The 18,853-nt window shown below is 39.2% G+C and overlaps 1 protein-coding gene across 3 annotated transcripts in view; it reads left to right on the forward strand.

The window, feature by feature from the left end:
* Positions 1-18,853, forward strand: part of L3mbtl4 (L3MBTL histone methyl-lysine binding protein 4) — a 410,639-nt gene that overhangs the window by 216,841 nt on the left and 174,945 nt on the right. For all 3 annotated transcript variants that reach the window (XM_076549829.1, XM_016008230.3, XM_076549830.1), the window contains one exon: positions 8,277-8,391. In XM_076549829.1, coding sequence (XP_076405944.1) covers positions 8,277-8,391 — 115 coding nt within the window. The remainder of the gene's footprint in view (positions 1-8,276; positions 8,392-18,853) is intronic.

Here is an 18,853-nt window from a genome sequence, read left to right on the forward strand (position 1 = left end):
CAGGCTAGCCCTGAGCTTACCACAGCCCCTCTGCTTCAGTCTTCCCCATACTGGGCTTCCAGACCTTTGCCATGACGTCCAGAAACTTAATGTCTCTCTGTACATTACCGTCTCACTTCGCATCCTTTATGTTCACAGAGACCTTCTCTGACATAAACTGCTTGCATCCTTCTTGAGTTGATAAGCATGCAGATAGATCTACAGTAGAAATTTAGAATGTCAAGGCAAATTAAGATTGTGGACCGAAACAGTTTCTTCCACAAGGGCTAGAGGAGGGTGGTGGCAGCCCGCTGAAGAATTGTGAAAGGAAATGGTCTCTAAGTTAACAGTGAATGTGCAGTGTTTGCCGTCAGAGCACAATTTACTGCTCCAGTGCTTCAAACTTTATACACTTTATGGCAGAGGTAATGAAAATATTTATGTTAGCTTTAATCATAACCTTATTTTCAGGTTACTTGTCCTCACACTACTTATGAAAGAGGTTTTTTTTTTTTTTATTCCTGTCACACTACCTACAGATGTGCAGCCACAGGGCACCAAATGTGTCTGTCACCATTTCCTAGAGATGAGATATTTAAAGATTTGTTTTTAACAAGAATTAAAACTCTTGGAATTCTATTATAAATTTGAGCATTTTTATTCCTGGTGGTAATTTTATGGAGAAATCATAGCCTATGGGAAGAACGGATTATATTTGTTATAACTGTAACCATGGATCTGGAGAAATAGAAACTTAACGCAGATGTTATTTGTCGTGAGTGGAGCCATGTGGAGGTGAATGACCGCTGCAGTCTCCATCTGGACTTCTCTTAGGTTCCCTGTCTTATAAAAGTGAGAGGGCATACAACTATAAAAAATGATTCCTGATTGCTTTAGATAAAATGATGGGTTTAATGGCAAACCTATCAAGGAACCACTCTGTTGCCATGGTCATACCTTATAGAAGCACTGAAAAAAAAAATTACCTCAGAACTACACTCAACAGTTACTGGAGGGTGCATACCTAAAACATGCAGACTTCCATCTTCCTTCTTAGTCCACAGCGTGCTAAGTGTTTTGTTAGTGAATGAAGTGGCTACCATTTGCTTACTGAATTTTGCAAAACCATGACCTTAAGAAATATGATCAATGTGAGCACTGAAAAACAAAAATAAGTTTAGATTAACTGTAGTGAAAACTATTAATTTTTCAATATAAACCTAAAAGTTTCCACATAATTTGCCCGGGGCGATGACTCAGTGGTGACGTGCTTGGATGTGAACTCAAGGACTGAGTTCTGGTCACCTGCTCTGCATGGCTCCCAACTGTTGTCCCAGCACTAGAAGGCAGAGGGGGGTGGCGGATCCCTGAGGCTCTTTGGCCAGCCAGGCTAGTCCATCGGTGGGTGGGTGAGCTCACTGGTGAGAAACTGTCTCAGAGATAAAGGTGAAGAGCAATAATAGAGAAAGGAAGACATCAGACCTTTGCCACACCTGTAGACACATAAACACACACACACACACACACACACACACACACACACACACACACACACACACACACACAATTTCCACAATATGTATCAGAATGGTATAAGTGGAATTAGAAATGGAATAGAAGGGAGACACAAGTATATGATTTTGGAAATCGTGAGTAGATTTGGAGAAAGTGATCTGGGAAAGGGGTTGAGATTATGCACATAGAGAGAGTGTGGGCATGTGATGAGAAAGAACACAGTTGTGCATTTTGCCTAGGAGAAAGCAAGGCTTTCAAAGTCACAGTGAGATGGAAATGGCAGATTCATTATGTGTATCTTAGAATAAACTATTTTTGAAGTACATATATGTGATTTTTTTTTTGTCCCTTCACAGCCTTTCCCCCTCCATCCTTGCCTGGATAAAGATAATCTGATTGGTCCATTGCATAAGCACTAGTCATCACGGAAAGCCATCCATTGTTCTGAGTGTCATCCCTTCATTATTCAGTATTATCTCCTATTTACCATGAAAGTGATCTTGTGTGTGTGTGTGTGTGTGTGTGTGTGTGTGTGTGTGTGTGTATGTGTTAATTCTGCTACAGATTCTGTTTGCAAATCAAAATAGCCTCACAGTTCATTTTTTGCATGTTCTTCTCAGTAAAATTTACCCCTTTCTGGCTTTGAGATCTGATTTTGCCAAACTTCTGCCTTCTTAGAAGCTCTGTAAATCATTTGGTAAAACAATATATTGTGGGCATTATACTACATATAACCATATATAGTATATATTATACACAATCAAAGTGTGCTGCACCATGACCAGCATTGTTGCACTTGGATTACAGTGGTGTCCTATAAAAACATGGTCCTGCATTCTGCCAGTAATGGAACAGACACCTGGAGTGCATACTACTCTGAATGCATGAATGTTGTCCCTTAATAAAGCTCAGCGCTCTGCCTCACAGGGAGCACAAGGAACTGAAGCCTCATTAGCACCAGTAGCTGTAAGAAATAGATGCCAGGATAACCTACTAAAATTCAATTCTTTGTCTGTAATGAAATCTAAGGGTCCACCTTCAACTTAATTCCTTTTTAAGTTATCTAAGCTATGCATCAAATTGAAGCTGGACCAGCTATTGTAAAGACCACATATAAGTAAGTTAGTGTCAATTGTGTGCTGATAACTTATGTAAGTTTGAATAGATCAGGAGATTTTGAATCTATATGTTCAAAGCCTGTTAAACTGAAAATTAATATTTTAAAATCACTTGACAGAAGAAACAAGTATAGTAATTAATTGTGCTAATAAAATTATTGTGACTGGGCTTTAGTTTTCCCTAAATATTCCTTCTCCCATCTACCATGATTACCATCTTGTATGTTGTTTGGACAGGGGGTTTGAGCCCTTGCACTGTATGAAGCACAGCACTAAGATCTGCAATGCCACAAAGGACTGAAGAGAAAGATGAACTCACTGGGCTGAGTGGAAGTTCCAGGGTGGGCACTGGAAGACACTGAAAGACAGTGTCTCTCAGATGATACATAACCAGATTTGTACTAAGGAATTAATCCTTAGTGATTTTTTTAACATGATGATTTAACTCCTCAATGTCTAAGGTATTAGCTACTGATAACTACTGGATACCAAGTTAGTCCATTGCAAATGTTACTGTCTTGTGACAGGAATGGAAGGCAATGATTGATTAATGATCTGACCTCTGGTTTCAAGTCCATATGAACAAAAGCAAGAAGAATCTACATTTCCTTTTTGGACTTTCAGATTTGTGAAAAATTATAAATATATAAAGCGTGATGATAGAAATGATTTGGTTTTCAAAGTGCCTCTTAGCTTTTCAGAGAGATTCTGTAAATATCCATCAGTGCCAATACCCTCTAATAACTTGACCATCTGGGTAGAATTTTTAAAATTGGATTTTTCGCTCTAGAGATATGAAGATCTGAAATGATGAAAATATCTTTCATAAAAATGTTATGGATTCAAAATACTTACTGTGTATTTAGATAACTCCTGCAGAGAGGGGAGAATCCCACCAAAGGGTGAGGAAAGGTTTCATCATAAGTAAGTACATGCAGCCTTGGAAATGATCATTAAGGATGCCTCACTGAACATAGGAAAGTGTTCAGTAGGGTATATAAAAGCATTGTATCTATTGACAAAGGTACTTTGAAAACTGTACTACTTGTTCTTTTTAGACCCAGTTGTACAAAAGCTGAACCACATGAGGTCTGACTCCTCACGGCAGAGTTCCTAAGCTTGCTTGGCCTGTCCTGTGTATCTACTCTTAGACTTCCCTGTTTTGGTACATTGGTGATCACCAGCCTCATCAGTGACTGGTGTCACCTGGGTTTAAGTCATGAGTGGTGTGTAGTGGCATGTGGTTTAGTTTCCCTAAGCAGGTTGATGTTGACATTTTGTTTGTTGATCCTTTGCTAGCCTTCAGTTTTCAAAGTATCTCTTGAGTTTTTTTTGCCTATAATTTGATTTTCTGTCATTTGTAGTCTCATGGATATGTTGCAAATGTCTGAGCTTACCTTTTCTTATTCTTATTGATTATTTTGAGGAACTGGAGTGTCTGATTAAGGATAAAACTGAATTTATTAATTTGTTCTTGTATGGTTACTACATGTGCATATGAAATCCTAAATATCCTAGCATAACAGAGGTTTATATCTGATTCTTAAATTTTTATCATAGGTTTTACAGTTTTAGCTTTTGCATCTATGATCCACTTCAGATTAATTCCTATGTGAACTATAAGGTTAATTTAATCTGTATGTAGACTGTAAGATAGATTCAGCCCACTCATTTTTATGACTGTCTACATATCTGCTTCAAGGGAATTGTTGAAAAGCTGTCCTTCATCAAATACTCTTTGATGTATTATTTAAAAATGAATTGAATATATATATATATATGCATATATATAGTTTGTTATATATATATATATATATATATATATATATATATATATATATATATATATATATATATATATATTGTTCTCTTCTGTTAATGTGTTTGTTTCTCCAGCCAGTCCAACACTCCTTTAAAAATCGTGCCTGCACTATAACTAGAAGCCAGGTACAAATTCTTCAACTTTGCCCTTCTTTTCAATTTTATTCAGAACACACTACATCATTTTCCTTTCTATACAACGTCACAGTGAGTGTCTCAGTGATACTGAATGAAAGCCTTATGTCTTTTGCCTTTGTTATGTAGTTTTTGTGACTACGTTGTTCCTACACAGGTCAGACTGGCCTGGACCTTGCTATGGAAAGTAGGTTGATCTGAAAGTGGCCATTCTGCTGCCTTGGCTTCCCAAGTGCTTGCTTCTTATTTTCAGTGCAATTTATTGAATGTATAGGGCGTTCTGGGAGAAACGACATCTACAAAACTTTGTAGTCTTCTGGGCATAATTATGTTCTCCATGGATGTGGGTCATAATGAATTTGCCTTAGCGATGTCTTATAGCATGGGGATCTTTCACTTTTTGTTATTTTCTTACATGCTTTGCTAAGATCTCCCTTGGGTGTCAGCAGTGGGGAGTGGAGGCATGGTATACAGGGTCTTTCAGTTTAGCTCAGGCTGGCCTGGAACTCTCAATCCCCCTGCCTCACCTGACTGCATTCTAGAGTTATAGCCCGATACCACCATACCCATGCTTTTCATTTTAAAAGAAATGCTATTCTAAATAGATTTTTAAATGATTTATTACAGTTGTTTGTTGTCAGTATGCAGAAACACAATTATTTTACATTGCTCTTTAATTCTGAACTATTGATAAATTCTTACTGTATTTTTTGTCCATTTTACACTTTCTACAGAAAAAAATCGTGTGAATAATTTATCTCTTATTTTGCCTTCATACTGAACTTTTTCCTTTTGAAATAATATTTAATATGGTACTGGCTGTAAGTTTCTTACTGATGTCCCCCCCCCCCATCAGATTAAGGGAGCCCATTCTCTGTACATCAGCCAAGAGTATCTGTCAGAGTACATAGAACTAGATAAAATACATCTCTTTTAGTGTTGATGACCCTGTTACTATTCTTTATTCTGCTGTGTGGTGAACTGACCATGACTGTAGTGAGGAGTTGACCTTGCCTATCCCACATCTTTGCTCTTCACTCTTCCTCTGAAGGGACTTTCTCTTTGCCACTGTTTCCCATCAGCCTAAAATGTCTCATTTAACATTTCTTGTACCACAATCTATATTTGATTACGTTTCTGTTTTTTTTAATTGCTGTTTCTTTAGTTTCATCTTTTGAAGGATGAATTAATTTAACATTCTGAGTTGGCAGACATTTTCATTGCCTCGTGGCTCATGGTTTCTGGTGCATCGTCAACCAACTGTCCTGTCCTTTCATGGTTTTCATAACTTCGATTTCTTCTTTATTTATTGAGCTTGAGTTCTCTCCTTCTTCTTTCATTTGTAGAGTGGTGTTTTGAGCTGAGGTATAGAGGAGGTTTTGAACTTCTATTCTTCTGGGTTTGCTTTGTTGTGACTGTTCTCCTGCTCTTCCTCTCGGGCCATTTCTTCTGCAGCCTAGACTTGATGTGACCTGGCAAGTCCCCAGGGCCCTATTTATTATGTAAGCCTTGTACTCTCTGTTCTTTAGGTTGTACTTCTTGTATATCTTTGTTCATGGCCATGTATCCTCTTTCCTGCCTCGTCTCCTATACTGTTCAGTTTGCAAGATTTTTACCCCAGAGATTTTGCATTCCAGTTCTAGAACTTTCTCCTGCTTCATGTTTACACAGTCTATGCTGAGGCTCTTCATCTGTTCATCCATGGAGACCATTTTTATTGAAAATATCTTAATAGATACTTTAAAGTTCTTTTCTATTAATGACAACATCTGGCTCATCTTACACTGTTTCTATTGGCTGCTTCTTTAAAAACTGATCATCTTACATGTTCATTTGCTTACTTCTAAGTCTAATAATTGCTTTGCATACTGTATTTCCTAAGTGATAGGGTATAGAGTGAGATTAGTCTTTAAAAGTTATGTGTTATCAGGCAGCTAACTATTTGTGATTCTTTTACCTGTTGGCTCTTGGCTTTATCCTGTTCATAGGGTTGATCTAGAGTAGCCCTTATTTGAATTCTTCAAGTATGGTAGCTTTAGTGGCTCAGGCAAATTCTAAAGGAACGACTAAAGAATCTTCATCACTATTTCCTGAACTCATAGCAACACGCAACCTCTCGTGTGTCTGTTTCTCAAGGAGTTTGCATGGCTTCTTAACCTCTCACCCTTGACCATAGTCTTGTCAGTACCCCCTGAAAACTTTTATTTTTGTGGCTTTTTCTTCTCCCTTATGGTGTCCTTCAGCTTCTCATCCTTTTTCAACTCTGAACTGCTGCCCGTGTGTTCTCCGCACAGGATGGATGATGTGCTCAATTCTACTCTGATATGGATTGCAAGCAAGGAAATCTCCCTAGGCAGACATTAAGGCTTTATCCGGAATGCTTTCCTTTGCTTATGGACTTCATATTTGTGTGTCTGTGTATGGTAGTGCATGCCTGTAGTCCTAGAACTAGGGAGGTTGTGATGTGAATGTGGGGTTCAAGGCCATCCTGGGACATGCAGTGAATTCCAGGCCAACCTGTGTATACCAAGATCTTGTCTCAGAAACATACTTATGCTTTTTATTTGAAAATAAATGCCATTCTAAGTAGATTTAAAAAAAATTATGGTTGTTTGTTGTCAGAATATAGTAGCTGGAATGATTAGTGTGTACAATCAGGCATGACATGAATAACAATTTTGCATTAAAAATGTTTTATTCTCTATTTAATTTGCAATGAAAACAAGAAAATACACAAGAGAAGAGCAGAATTATTTGTTGTTTTACTTCATACTAAATTCACTTTTTCATCCAGATAGCATGTTCTATAACATAGTTTTTATATTAAAGAACTAAGTATTTAATTTTCATTTCATAAACTGTTGGCATTTTAATTTCTTATATGCATAATTTGGATGTGTGGGAGCATGTACACATACATCTGTATGCGCATGTACATATATATGTACATGCTCCCACACAGATATCTATGTGTTTAAGAAATAAAATACAAAACGATAATAAATGAGCTGGTATACCAAATGGGTTTCTAGACTTGACTCAGGCCCTATCACAAGAGGCTTTGCTCACACTGTCCTTCAATGATCTGTCTATCTAGTAATGTCCTTGTGTGTGTTCTGGGACTTGAACTCAGGACCTACGCTTGCTAGGCAGACACTCTTCCACTGAGCTATTTCCTCAAGCCCCAGTAATTTTTGTCTTCTCTGCTTGCCTCTATTATGTGCTGAGTCTTTCTGCCCATTTGTGAGGATTTAGGAACATATTGCTTCTTTATGCTTTGATTCACACCCTTTTCATAAGTAATGGGCTTGTAATGATGTCAATTTGTTAACTGTTATGTCTATGACAGTGGCATGGTATTTGTGGTAGCTATAGGACAGTCACAAAGGATAAGCACTATCCCCTTTTCATCATTCTAGTATTGGCTTAGCTGAGAAAACACATTGGCCTTACTCTCCCCAATTTTAGTCAATTTCTGATAAAATTTTCATTTTCCTGCCTCTTTAATTTATCTGAAAATGTGTTACAGAAGCCTTTCATGGCAACGTTAGAAAGCTATATGAGAGCACACTTAAAATATTGTTTCTGCCGAAGGTGTGATTAATACCATTTCAGTTTCAGCTTCAGATATCTGTTTTCACATATTTTAATGAAGGAAAAGTAAAATAGTAATAACAAAATAGTAATTCCTCAAACGCCTTTTAACAGATTCATTTTGATGGCTGGGACCATAAATACGACTACTGGATGGACGCTGACAGCCCTGACATTCACCCCATTGGGTGGTGTGACGTGACAGGGCACCCACTGGAAGTACCATATGGTAAGTAATTTTCTCTTTGTTGTTGCTTGGAAATGCTTAGCATGAATTCCATTCTTAATGGTGCTTATTCGTGTCATTACAGTCATTTGAAAGCTAAGTCACAGATATGTGAATTAATTAATAGCCATTCAAGCTGACTCTGAAAATCAGTTATTCCCTATTAAGGCTCAAAGGACAGGGTTTAGATTAGATGAGAAGCAATAATCACTAAGGAATAATTCTCATGTTTTCCAAAGCAGTCTTTCTTGTCTACATGTTGGCTTGAAGACCTGAGCCAACATTTCTAAATCTAATCTTTGTCACTGAAGTTGGATCAATTTTTAAGCACCCCGTGTTAATTTTATCTTATACAATAAATTATAAAACTTTCAAAAAATACGAAATATTTTAAACTTTAGCAGTTTGAAGAATGAGAGTGGAGGAACACTCTATTTTGTTGGGATCTGTGTGATTTCTGCCTTTCTAGCCACTTAAACCTAAGGAAGAAATTAAGCACTCTAAATTCTAATGAGCTTCTAACTGAAATGCCTTATTTTGTCTGAGGGAGACCTCTGACCTGATTAGGCTAGCATGGCTAATCACTAGTTCCAGGCCTTCTTTCCAACATTCTCCATTAGTGTGTGTGTGTGTGTGTGTGTGTGTGTGTGTGTGTGTGTGTGTGTGTTTTCTTCTTGCTGGTTCTCCTTCCATCCGTCAGTGTCTTAAGAGGAAGCTGGAATGTTAGCAAGTGAGCGCTTCTTGTTGTGGGATACTTGTACACTGTGTGAAGGTGTATTGCTGTGATTGGTTTAATAAAAAGTTAAATGGCCAATAACTAGGCAGGACTTCCGGCCAGGGGGAGGAATCTAGGCCCAAGAAAGATGCAAAGAGACATGGAGGAAGCAGAGTGGGTGGTACATAGATGAATAGAGATGGGTTTACTTACATTGTAAGAGCTAGTTACAAACAAGCCTAAGCTAAGGTCATGCTTTCATAATTAATAAGTCTCTGTGTCATTATTTGTGAGCTAGAGGCTCAAGGGAAAATCAAACTACATATGGTGTCCAACATGGTGGCTCAAATATCTGAGCAAAGGGCCTGAGAAAGCTAGGAAAAGTTCTGGACAAGGAGCCAGATGTGGATTCCTAGTCCTGCAGTCTCTCAGGTGGCTGATGCTCAGCAACATCCAGAGGCACAGCTACTGGCTGCAGCCTGCAGGCTGGAGTCAGCCACCAGCACCATGCACTAAGCTGAGTTGTGCGGTGGCAATCAGAAAACACTGCAGGCACTTGGCAAAGCTAGATCCAGAGACAGAAAACCTCTAAAAAAGCTACAGTAGGTTTATAAATGTGCTTAGATGCCAAAAGAAAGAAAAGTAAATGGCTATAGACAGGCATAGAAAAATAGTTTAAAAGTAATAATGTCATTAAAGAAAGAATGACATAATATGAAAAGAATAAGCCATGTAAATATGGAAAATATACAGGATGTCTGGATTCTGTATGGTACTTTGTTGACTTTGAATTTTTTAAATGCTAATAAACAAAAAACAATAGCTGCTGAGAGACACTGGATTATGGAAACTGCTCAATTAAACCAATTTATGTATTTTAAGAAGGTCTTAACTTCAAAATATAAGTTAGAAAATATGTTGTGTTGGGGGAGAGGTTATGCCTTTGTTTCCCGGGAAACAAAATGTTATGGTTCTCTTCAAAATTAATGAGGGTCAGATTTTATTGGGGGAGACCTCCTGAAAATCTTGACTACAGACATGAAAAAAGAAATTAAGAAAGACTACAGGAAAGGTGACATATATGCTGATCCCCCTACTGTGGGAACTGTTCTGAGACTGGATGAGACATGATAAATCTTGTTGGCTACAGAATCCTCATGACTTATTATTGCATGCCATCCTTTCGTATGGCATGGATAGAGGTTTGATTATCTGAAGACACCTTAGCCCTCAGCTGGTGTCCTGTGCCCATGTAGTGAGGAGTGAGGAGCTGCTCTTGATCTGCCGTTTGTATTCCCAACCATAGTTTATACAGACAACCCTAGTAAATCATGTTTTATTTCTGAGTGGCACTTTAAGTTAAGTAGTTAATTTATGTATTCATATGATTCAACTCATATCTTCTTTCCTTTAGGTGTCTGGTATCCTTGACAACCAGATCAAAATAATTCTATTTCATAAATCTAAACAAAACAAACCAAAACTCACACATAGTACTTATCATCTATAAACAGATGAAGTCACCCAACTAATGTTAATTTTTAGATATTTTAGTGACATTTCTACTTGAAGATAATTTTTTGAGATGGGGTCTCACTGTTGTTTTGTCTGGACTAGAACTCACTATGTAGACCAGGCTGGACTTGAATTCGCAGAGATTCTCCTGCATATGTCTCCCATGAGCTAGGATTAAAGACCTGTGCCACTACAACTGGTTCAGATAATTTTTACATTCTATTGTTTTTATTTGTAATTCATTATATGTGGTATGCATGCTTTATTGATCAAATATTGCAAAGTATTTGCAAAATATTTAGAAGTTTAAACTTAGAGAAAATCTTAGACATTGGGTAATTTATCTTCTTAAAGAATTAGACTTTGTCTCATAAGTCATCTATGTATCTATGCTATTGCTTTAAGTTTATAAAATTTCACAAGAGAATAAATCAAGTAACTTACCAGCAATATTGGGTAAAAATAAGATGATCAGAAGAAGATGTGATTTGAACTATTTGTAGCCTATTATTCTCATGGCTTTTTTGCTAATCAAGTATTTTCCCTTCCAACCATTTGTACTATTATAATGTATATATATAATATATTGTAATGCCCAAGAAGCAAGGAGGAAAGTAAGCACTTCTATACATGCTATATTATGTACACATATATACACATATGTATATATATGTATACATATATATGCACACACACACCTATTTTATTTTCAGTGAGCTCATCTAAAGTAGCTATACTTTCTGAATGAATGAAATGGAAAAAAGAAAGCCATGTAGCTGCCTGCCTTTAGTGAATATTAAACCTGAGGTGGTCATGTCTTAAAGACTTGAGAAGTATGCTCTTGGGTTAGGCCTATAGGGGCCTGTAGGAAGTGCCTGAGTTCAGAAGCATACATTTGGACAAAAGACAACCTCTCAAGGGACAAACAGTCCAGGAACAAGCAAAATTTGAACTCCTTGGTTCTCATTCGCATTTTATGAGAATTTATTAAAATTTTAGAACTGTCTAAATAAATGATCGTCCATTTTGTTTTCATTTTGCCAGTGTCATTTAATCTCATTGCAGAAAGTGAGCCAAGACAAAGAACGTGCCCTCAGAGGTCCTTGCGAGGCTTTCCGGTGTCTTCCATACCCATGGGTGCCCATGTCACAGATGTGGGTCCTGTCACAGAGGCTGCTTCCCTCAGGCAGGAGTTGGGTAGTCCTTCAAGAGTAACCCTACACTAGAGTCACTTGGAAAGCTCTGTCATGCACACTCATCCCATCTTCCCAAGTGTGATTGCAAATGTCACACACCCCCACCCCACCCCACCCCACCCCCCGCTGGTAGTCCTTCCCAGTGCCCTGCCTGTACTGCTTGGAACCCAAGTCAATGTCTCTTTCCAGAATCTGGCTTTGCCCAGTTTGTCATCTGGGGGACTACTGTCTAGTGCTGATTCAGTTTCTTTCTCATGGGCTAAAAGTATTCTGCTGGCCATGTCCAACACAGAGTTCTATAACACTTGTTCTACATGTCCCCAAAATGTGGTTTACAGAGGATCCAGGGACACCTAGGACTGCCTTTTAGTTATTGTGTGTGTGTGTGTGTGTGTGTGTTTATGTGTATTGGTGTGTGTGAGTGTGTATACATATCAGTGGCTGTTTTTGTTCAGATTCTATCTGGCTTGGTTTTTGAGACAGAAAATCTCTCACTAGCCTGGAATTCATCAAGTAAGTTAGACTCGCTAGGTAGTAATCTTCAGGGATCCACCTGTTTCCTCCTCTCCAGTGCTGGGATATCACCCACCATGCTATGCTTCTTTATGTGAGTCCTGAGAACCCAATTCATATCCTCATGCTTGTGAGACAAGCACCTTATATACTGCGTCATCCCCTCAGACCCTAGGGTTGCCTTTTGACAGCATTTTAACATCATAGTTTGGAAGCTATAACCCTAGCCACATTTCATACTGTCGTTCCTCAAATAAGCCTCATTTATACACTACATCATTCATTATTGACACACAGATTACCAGTTCCATTGGAAAACCATGTGCCCAGCATTTCTTGCATTTGAAAATTAGCCAAGTTTTAGAAATAAGATGGTAGACTTCAGAACCTGACCGCTTTGGGTTTAGATTTCTGACTGACTTTGAACAAGCTATTTTACCCCTGAGCCTTGCAGTTTGGGGAGAATAAACATAATTCTTCAGCTTTTATTCTACCTGGCAACCAGCAAGAACCAAGCTAGGACACAAGGCACAGGCCTCTTCAGCATTTTTCATTGGCTCAGGAAATTAGCAAGGTATGTTTTCCTCCTGCATATCTATTAAAATTGTACTGCGCAGAAAGTACTTGCCAATCAGTGAGTGGATATCGATTAACATTTAGGACAATTCAAAGCATTTAGAATTAATTATTGTTTCAGGCATCTGATAAACAAATGCTCTAAAGCAAATTCAGCTAAGAAATTGCATGGCTACTTTTTAAATTAAAAAAAACCAATATATTATGAATGTGGAGTCAAATAAAATTACCGCCATCTATTTGTTCAAAACTTTCTAGTTATCAGATAAAATGGGCAGAATCAGTCTTTTTACCTGAGCCCTCTCCTCCCATCTCCTCCTTCTCTGTCCCCTCATCCCCTCCTGCTCCCTGCTCAGTGTTCTGCCAGTGCAAGGCAACCTCTCCCCCACAGACATGCATACCTCAGTCCCCTTTCTTTATTTGTGATGCAGACAGTGACCCTTCCTTAGGCCTCCTGATCCCTCTCTTCCCAGTCTGTGCTCTGACTCCTTCTCTTCTGTGTTGTCTGTTTCTTGGACTTTGAGCACTGACAAGGAAGGAACTCCTTTGCAATTCTGTGTCCTGGTGTGTGGCTCGGGGTCACCTTTACATCCAGCTCTACAGACGCCTGCACTCACTCGCACATACACAAACACACATGCAATTTCAAAACCAAAAATCTTAACAAACAAACAAAAGAACCAGGCAGCAGCAGCAAAGTCCTCTCTCCCAAATCAAACTTAAATGAAATAAAATATAATGATATAAAACTTCTTTGTAGTGTGTTCAGGTCAGAATAAAAACAGACAATAAAAAATGGGATGAGACCCAGTCAGTCTAAAAGGTACAGTGGAGATGGGAAAAGCGGTTACTTTAACTACATCCAGATGTGGGCTACCACCTGGAAACTATCAAATGTTCTCCTCAGTGTGCATATAAAGTATTTGTGCTGAAGTGATAAAGAGCCCACACACCATGACAAGAGCTTGTGGAATGTGAAATGGTATGGTGGAGTACATACTGTCATAAAGGTGCTATTCCTTCCATGAAGAGCCTCAAGGAATGTTCTGGAGCATTCTGTGTGAGAGGCCACCACATCAGCTAAGATGTGCCTCTTATTTCTTACGTTTCCATATAGAAAAAACAAAGTTCCTCTCCTAATTTGAGCATAAGATTGCATAGACACGGGAGAAATTACTTGATCCATCTTCTCAGAAAAATGTCAGTCAACCTAGAGAGGGTACTTTGTTCTTGAGAGTTACCAAAGACAGGGATGAAGAATATAAAATTATCAGTTCTCATATGCTTATTCAATCTAGAGGTTAGGGAACTGACTTACAGATTGGTTGGTTACCAGCTGTGTAGACCATACTTCTTGTCCTGCTCTGAATCCTTTATAAACAGGTAAGTCTCCCTTTTCTCTCACTTCCCCCCAACTCTCTCTCTCTCTCTCTCTCTCTCTCTCTCTCTCTCTCTCTCTCTCTCTCTCTCTCTCTCTCTCTCTCTCTCTCTCTCTCTCTCTCTCTCACACACACACACACACACAGTAGGAAACAGGTTATTTAGCTGATGAAAGAGTTAGAAGTCAGATCTGATGGAAGGGTGGGGTTGCTAGCAGCTCAAAGGCCAGAGGCTTTGTCTAGGGAAATGTCTAAGCTCTTCCATCCCACGAAGAGGAGTCCTTGAGAGGCCTTTGGGCGATCCTCTGTAGTTATGGCTCAAGGTTCACTCCAGTGCCTATGTAGCTCTCTATGAGATCTCTCCTCTTGGTCCGAGACTGTGAACCTATTATGTCTCAGGAACTGTCTGTCTTCTTTCTGAGGCATATTGGAACTTCTGCGAACCCTCCAAAGGCCCCTTGGCTGTGCCAAGGCAACATGAGGGTCACAGGCTCATCTGCTTGTCCATCAGCCTGCTGCATATGGATGGAGCCAGGTGGGGTCTTTTCTCAGAGACATAAAGCTACCCCATTGCTATGTGAAACAGATCACCCAAGGAAATGATTTTACCACGCGCCTTTAGGGCCTTTGTGCTTGTAAATAGGTGCCCACTTTAATGCCAGCACCAAGAGAGATAAATAGGAGTGTGGAGGAGGGTGATGTGAGAGGAGATCAGTGTGGAAGTACACGCCTCTGACCCTCTTTTCTCGTTCCACATCTTGTGTGTTGTTTCAGTTTCTTGAACACAAACTACCTCTGGCTGTACCATCTTTTTTATCTTCTGTGTCTAAGGTCATTCTCGTTTTAAGAATTCACTCAAGAGTGTCTTCTTAGAGAGCCTTCCTGGCTATACCATCACTTCCGGAGTGGGAGACAGTGAGCGTTGTGCCAGTATTTTCCTGTGGTCTAGCATCCCCAAATGGATGCCTGTATCTCATTTAAGAGTTGAATTATCACTGTGCCTACGACTTTGGTCTTAGAGGCCATCTTGTGTTCTCTTCTTCAGCCTTCTTCCTTTTTCCTTCCTTCTCTCTGTCTCTTCTTCCTCCACTTTATTTTCTTTGAACTAAGCTTTATATGATGCTCAAGATTGCTGCAAACTTGTGGTCCTCCTGTCTCAGTCCCCCAAGTGCTAGGATTACCAGTGTGGGCCTTCACATCTGCCTTCAGTGGGGTGACTTATTCAGCTGTGGCTATGGGGTTTGTCTAATCACGGCCTCCTAGGAGAGACAAGGACCAAGCATCCCCCATAACCGAGAGAGGGCATTTTTACGGCTGGGAGGCTGGCAGGCAGAACATTGAGATTTCCTAACTGGTTTGCGTGCCTAAATAATTTTGTCATTGTTCTTTCTTCAGCTTCTGTTTGATTTATATTTGGAAGTAATTACAAAGCTTGATTACAAAGCCAATGAAATGAAATATCATTGCAAAATCAAAATATATACTTGTAGAATACCAGCATGCCCCATAATGATAATACATCCAGCCTCTGCCATTTATGTTAAGGACATGGGGAACAGGGCTAATCAGTTTAGCTATTAAACACAAATGAACATCATAGAACATAGCTTGATAGAAGATTCAGCTTTGGTTCATTTCACTGCAGATGTATAAGACTGACAGAATGACTTGAAAATATACCATATGGTCTAGTCCATTGTGTGTCCTGTTAAGTGAGATAAAATACCGACAGTTCATTTAGAAATGAACAATTAATAAAGCTTTCTCTAGCGAGCATTTGAGACTCTGAAGAATAGAAAAATTTTGTTCAATTAAATAAAAATTTGCTTAGATTATAAGACAGAAGGCATTCTGAGTACAGACCACATAGGGGACAATCAGTGTGATAGGGGAGACCATTCCTATAGAAACAGAAGAACTGCTGACCTAGCCAGGTATCAGCACATTTTCAAACCTGCTCTATTTTAAAGAGAATGGTGGAAAGAATCTTTTTGGAAGTACTTGTTCTTCCAAAACACAGCAAGAAAGTAATCAGCAGCTTTAAGAGTCCCCGAGTACTCATTGACTTAATAGACAATTACGGCATATTGTGCTTTAAAAAGTTAGCTATTTTAGAAGTCCCTAATTACAGATTTACATGATAGACTTATCAAGAAAAAATAATACATTTCAAAATGTGCTTACAGTCTTAATGATATTATCTCTTTGAAATGTTCCCTGGTAAAGGGCTTATCCAGTGTCTGCCTTCTGGAAGTGTGAGGGCAGAATTTGCTTTGTTCTAAATGTGGTGCTGGGTTCCTAGTGCTGGCTCATAATGATCTGGCAGAGGACTTCCTCCCCACAGCTAGGTGACTTCACTCTCAGTTTCTGTTAACAGTACAGAGGCACTGGTGGGATATCCTTGGTTATCACATGTACAGACCGACCTCTGAAAGTCATGAAGTGGGTGGGAGGACATTAAGGCCTCACACATTTGCACCCTGCCCCAGTTATGGCTTAACCTCTGGCCATGGCCTTACAGACACAAAAGGTCTTGAGTTAGGCAACAAATCTCTCAGGATTTCTCTGTGAGATTTTAATCTTAAGAAAGTATAATACCTTCCAGGGAAAAGGAGTGAGGCTTGATCAGGGATCATACCCCTACAGGGAAATAACAGAAGCCTCTTGGGCAGAGCCATTGACTGGCTGCTGGTGACTCCACTCAAGGATGGATAAACTTTATGTATCTACTGTATTGACTGCTACTCTAGAACATACAAATTCCCATGAGACATAATTTCTGCCCCCAGGAAACCATGGATTAAGAGAATAATGAGTCCCCTCTCTCTCATGACCACACACTGTTGCCCAGCCTGGCACGTCCATGACTTTCTGAGACACAAAGACAATTGTATGGCCTTTTTGACTACTGCCCATATTAATATTTAGTGCTGACATAAAATAAAACAAACAAAAGGACATCCTCTCAGTGACTGGAGTGTCTTCTCTCACAACTGGGAGGATGGGAAGCAGGGGAGGGCAACTCTAGGGTCACTTTCAAGGCAAGCTGAGTGATGTTTAATCTCCTGCAGAGCCTTCTGTTCATTTATCTTCTGTAGTATTAGAAAAAGTCACTAGTGCTTGACAGTTTGTTTTACAAATAGATGTACCCTTAAATGACCCATAGGGATAAACAGAAGGAAATATTTTAATGAGAAGAAACATTATGTTTTTCATATGGAAAAGAACTGTATCATGGTGATGAGTTTTGTTCACTCGGCATTTTAAATAAACAAGAACGAAGAAGTTGAAACTAAACAAACCTAGGATCCAGAGAACACTGGGGAGAAAAACTTAGGAAACCAAAAACTGTGTAGCATAGTTAGGAACTCTGAGCTTTCAACTTACTTTTTTCAGGTATGCTTTGATACTCATTGGAAATGAGAAAGTAAAATTCAGAATTTCTTTTTTGTTAGCAAAGCTTGTAAGCTCCACACAGACTCCTATAGTTATGAGAAGTGATATTTACCACACAGATCTTTGGGGTGGTAACTTCAGATAGCTGTCCATCCAGCTGTGATAGCCATTGAGACACATTCCCTGAGACACTCACAGGGCTCATGTATTTACAAAATCAGAACTACTCTGAACAGCCATAACCACTTGACCATTTCCGATAGGACTCACTAGACTTGACCCCAACAGTTCAGGCTCCTGCTCTCACTCACACATCTGATAGCATTCTGAAAAATGTTGCTATGCTTGCTTTCACTCAGACCTTCACACAGTTTTTCTATATGCAAGATTATTTCTGTAAGTGCCAACGAGGTGAAGGTCATTATGGCAGTGGTGAGGGTGAGATGCTGCTGCGAAGAACGTATCCCTCATTCTGCATTGTGGCTCCTCTCCTACAAGACATTAGCTCCCTTAGGTCCTCTCCACTCTCCTTAAGGCTGCTTCGCTCTACTGTTTGTCTGCACATTAAAAGCTTTTATTGTCCTAACAAATTGTAAAGCAGAATAAAAGAAATGTGGTTATGTAAGTTTTCATTCTTTAATGTGCAGTTTATGTTTCCTAGATTGACAGGAACATCTTCCATCATTTACTTTGAAGTCATCATTCCTTTTTTTTTTTTATTGCAATGTGCTTGTCTTGTGATGGAAGTCATTAGAATAGAAGAGGAATCTTTTATGTAACCTCCCACCAAATGATATGACAATACCAACAACCAGAAAAAAAGAATCCAATAAACCAGACTAAGCTTCGACTCCACAGCTTTTCCCAGTGTTAGGTTCTAAATTCAGCAAGTGCTACCAAAGCATGTCTAGTCACAGTCAGTGGGAAGCACATCTCGGCAAGCTCGGCAGAGTGGGCTGCTTCCAGCCATCACACGAGACCATGGGTGTGGTTGAGGATAAGGTGATATCATCAGAAAGAGCTGAGAGGCAGACTACAGGCAAGCTCACACACCTCAACACACTAACACATCAGGAGTTCAGGAGACTGTTCATACTTGAAAAACATGTTGAAACAGGAAGAATGTGAACATCTCTGACTTCCACGGCTTGATAGAATCCATTCAAACTTGGACC

The sequence above is a fragment of the Peromyscus maniculatus genome, chromosome 13 (genome assembly GCF_049852395.1).
Source record: "Peromyscus maniculatus bairdii isolate BWxNUB_F1_BW_parent chromosome 13, HU_Pman_BW_mat_3.1, whole genome shotgun sequence".
NCBI classification, from domain to species: domain Eukaryota; kingdom Metazoa; phylum Chordata; class Mammalia; order Rodentia; family Cricetidae; genus Peromyscus; species Peromyscus maniculatus.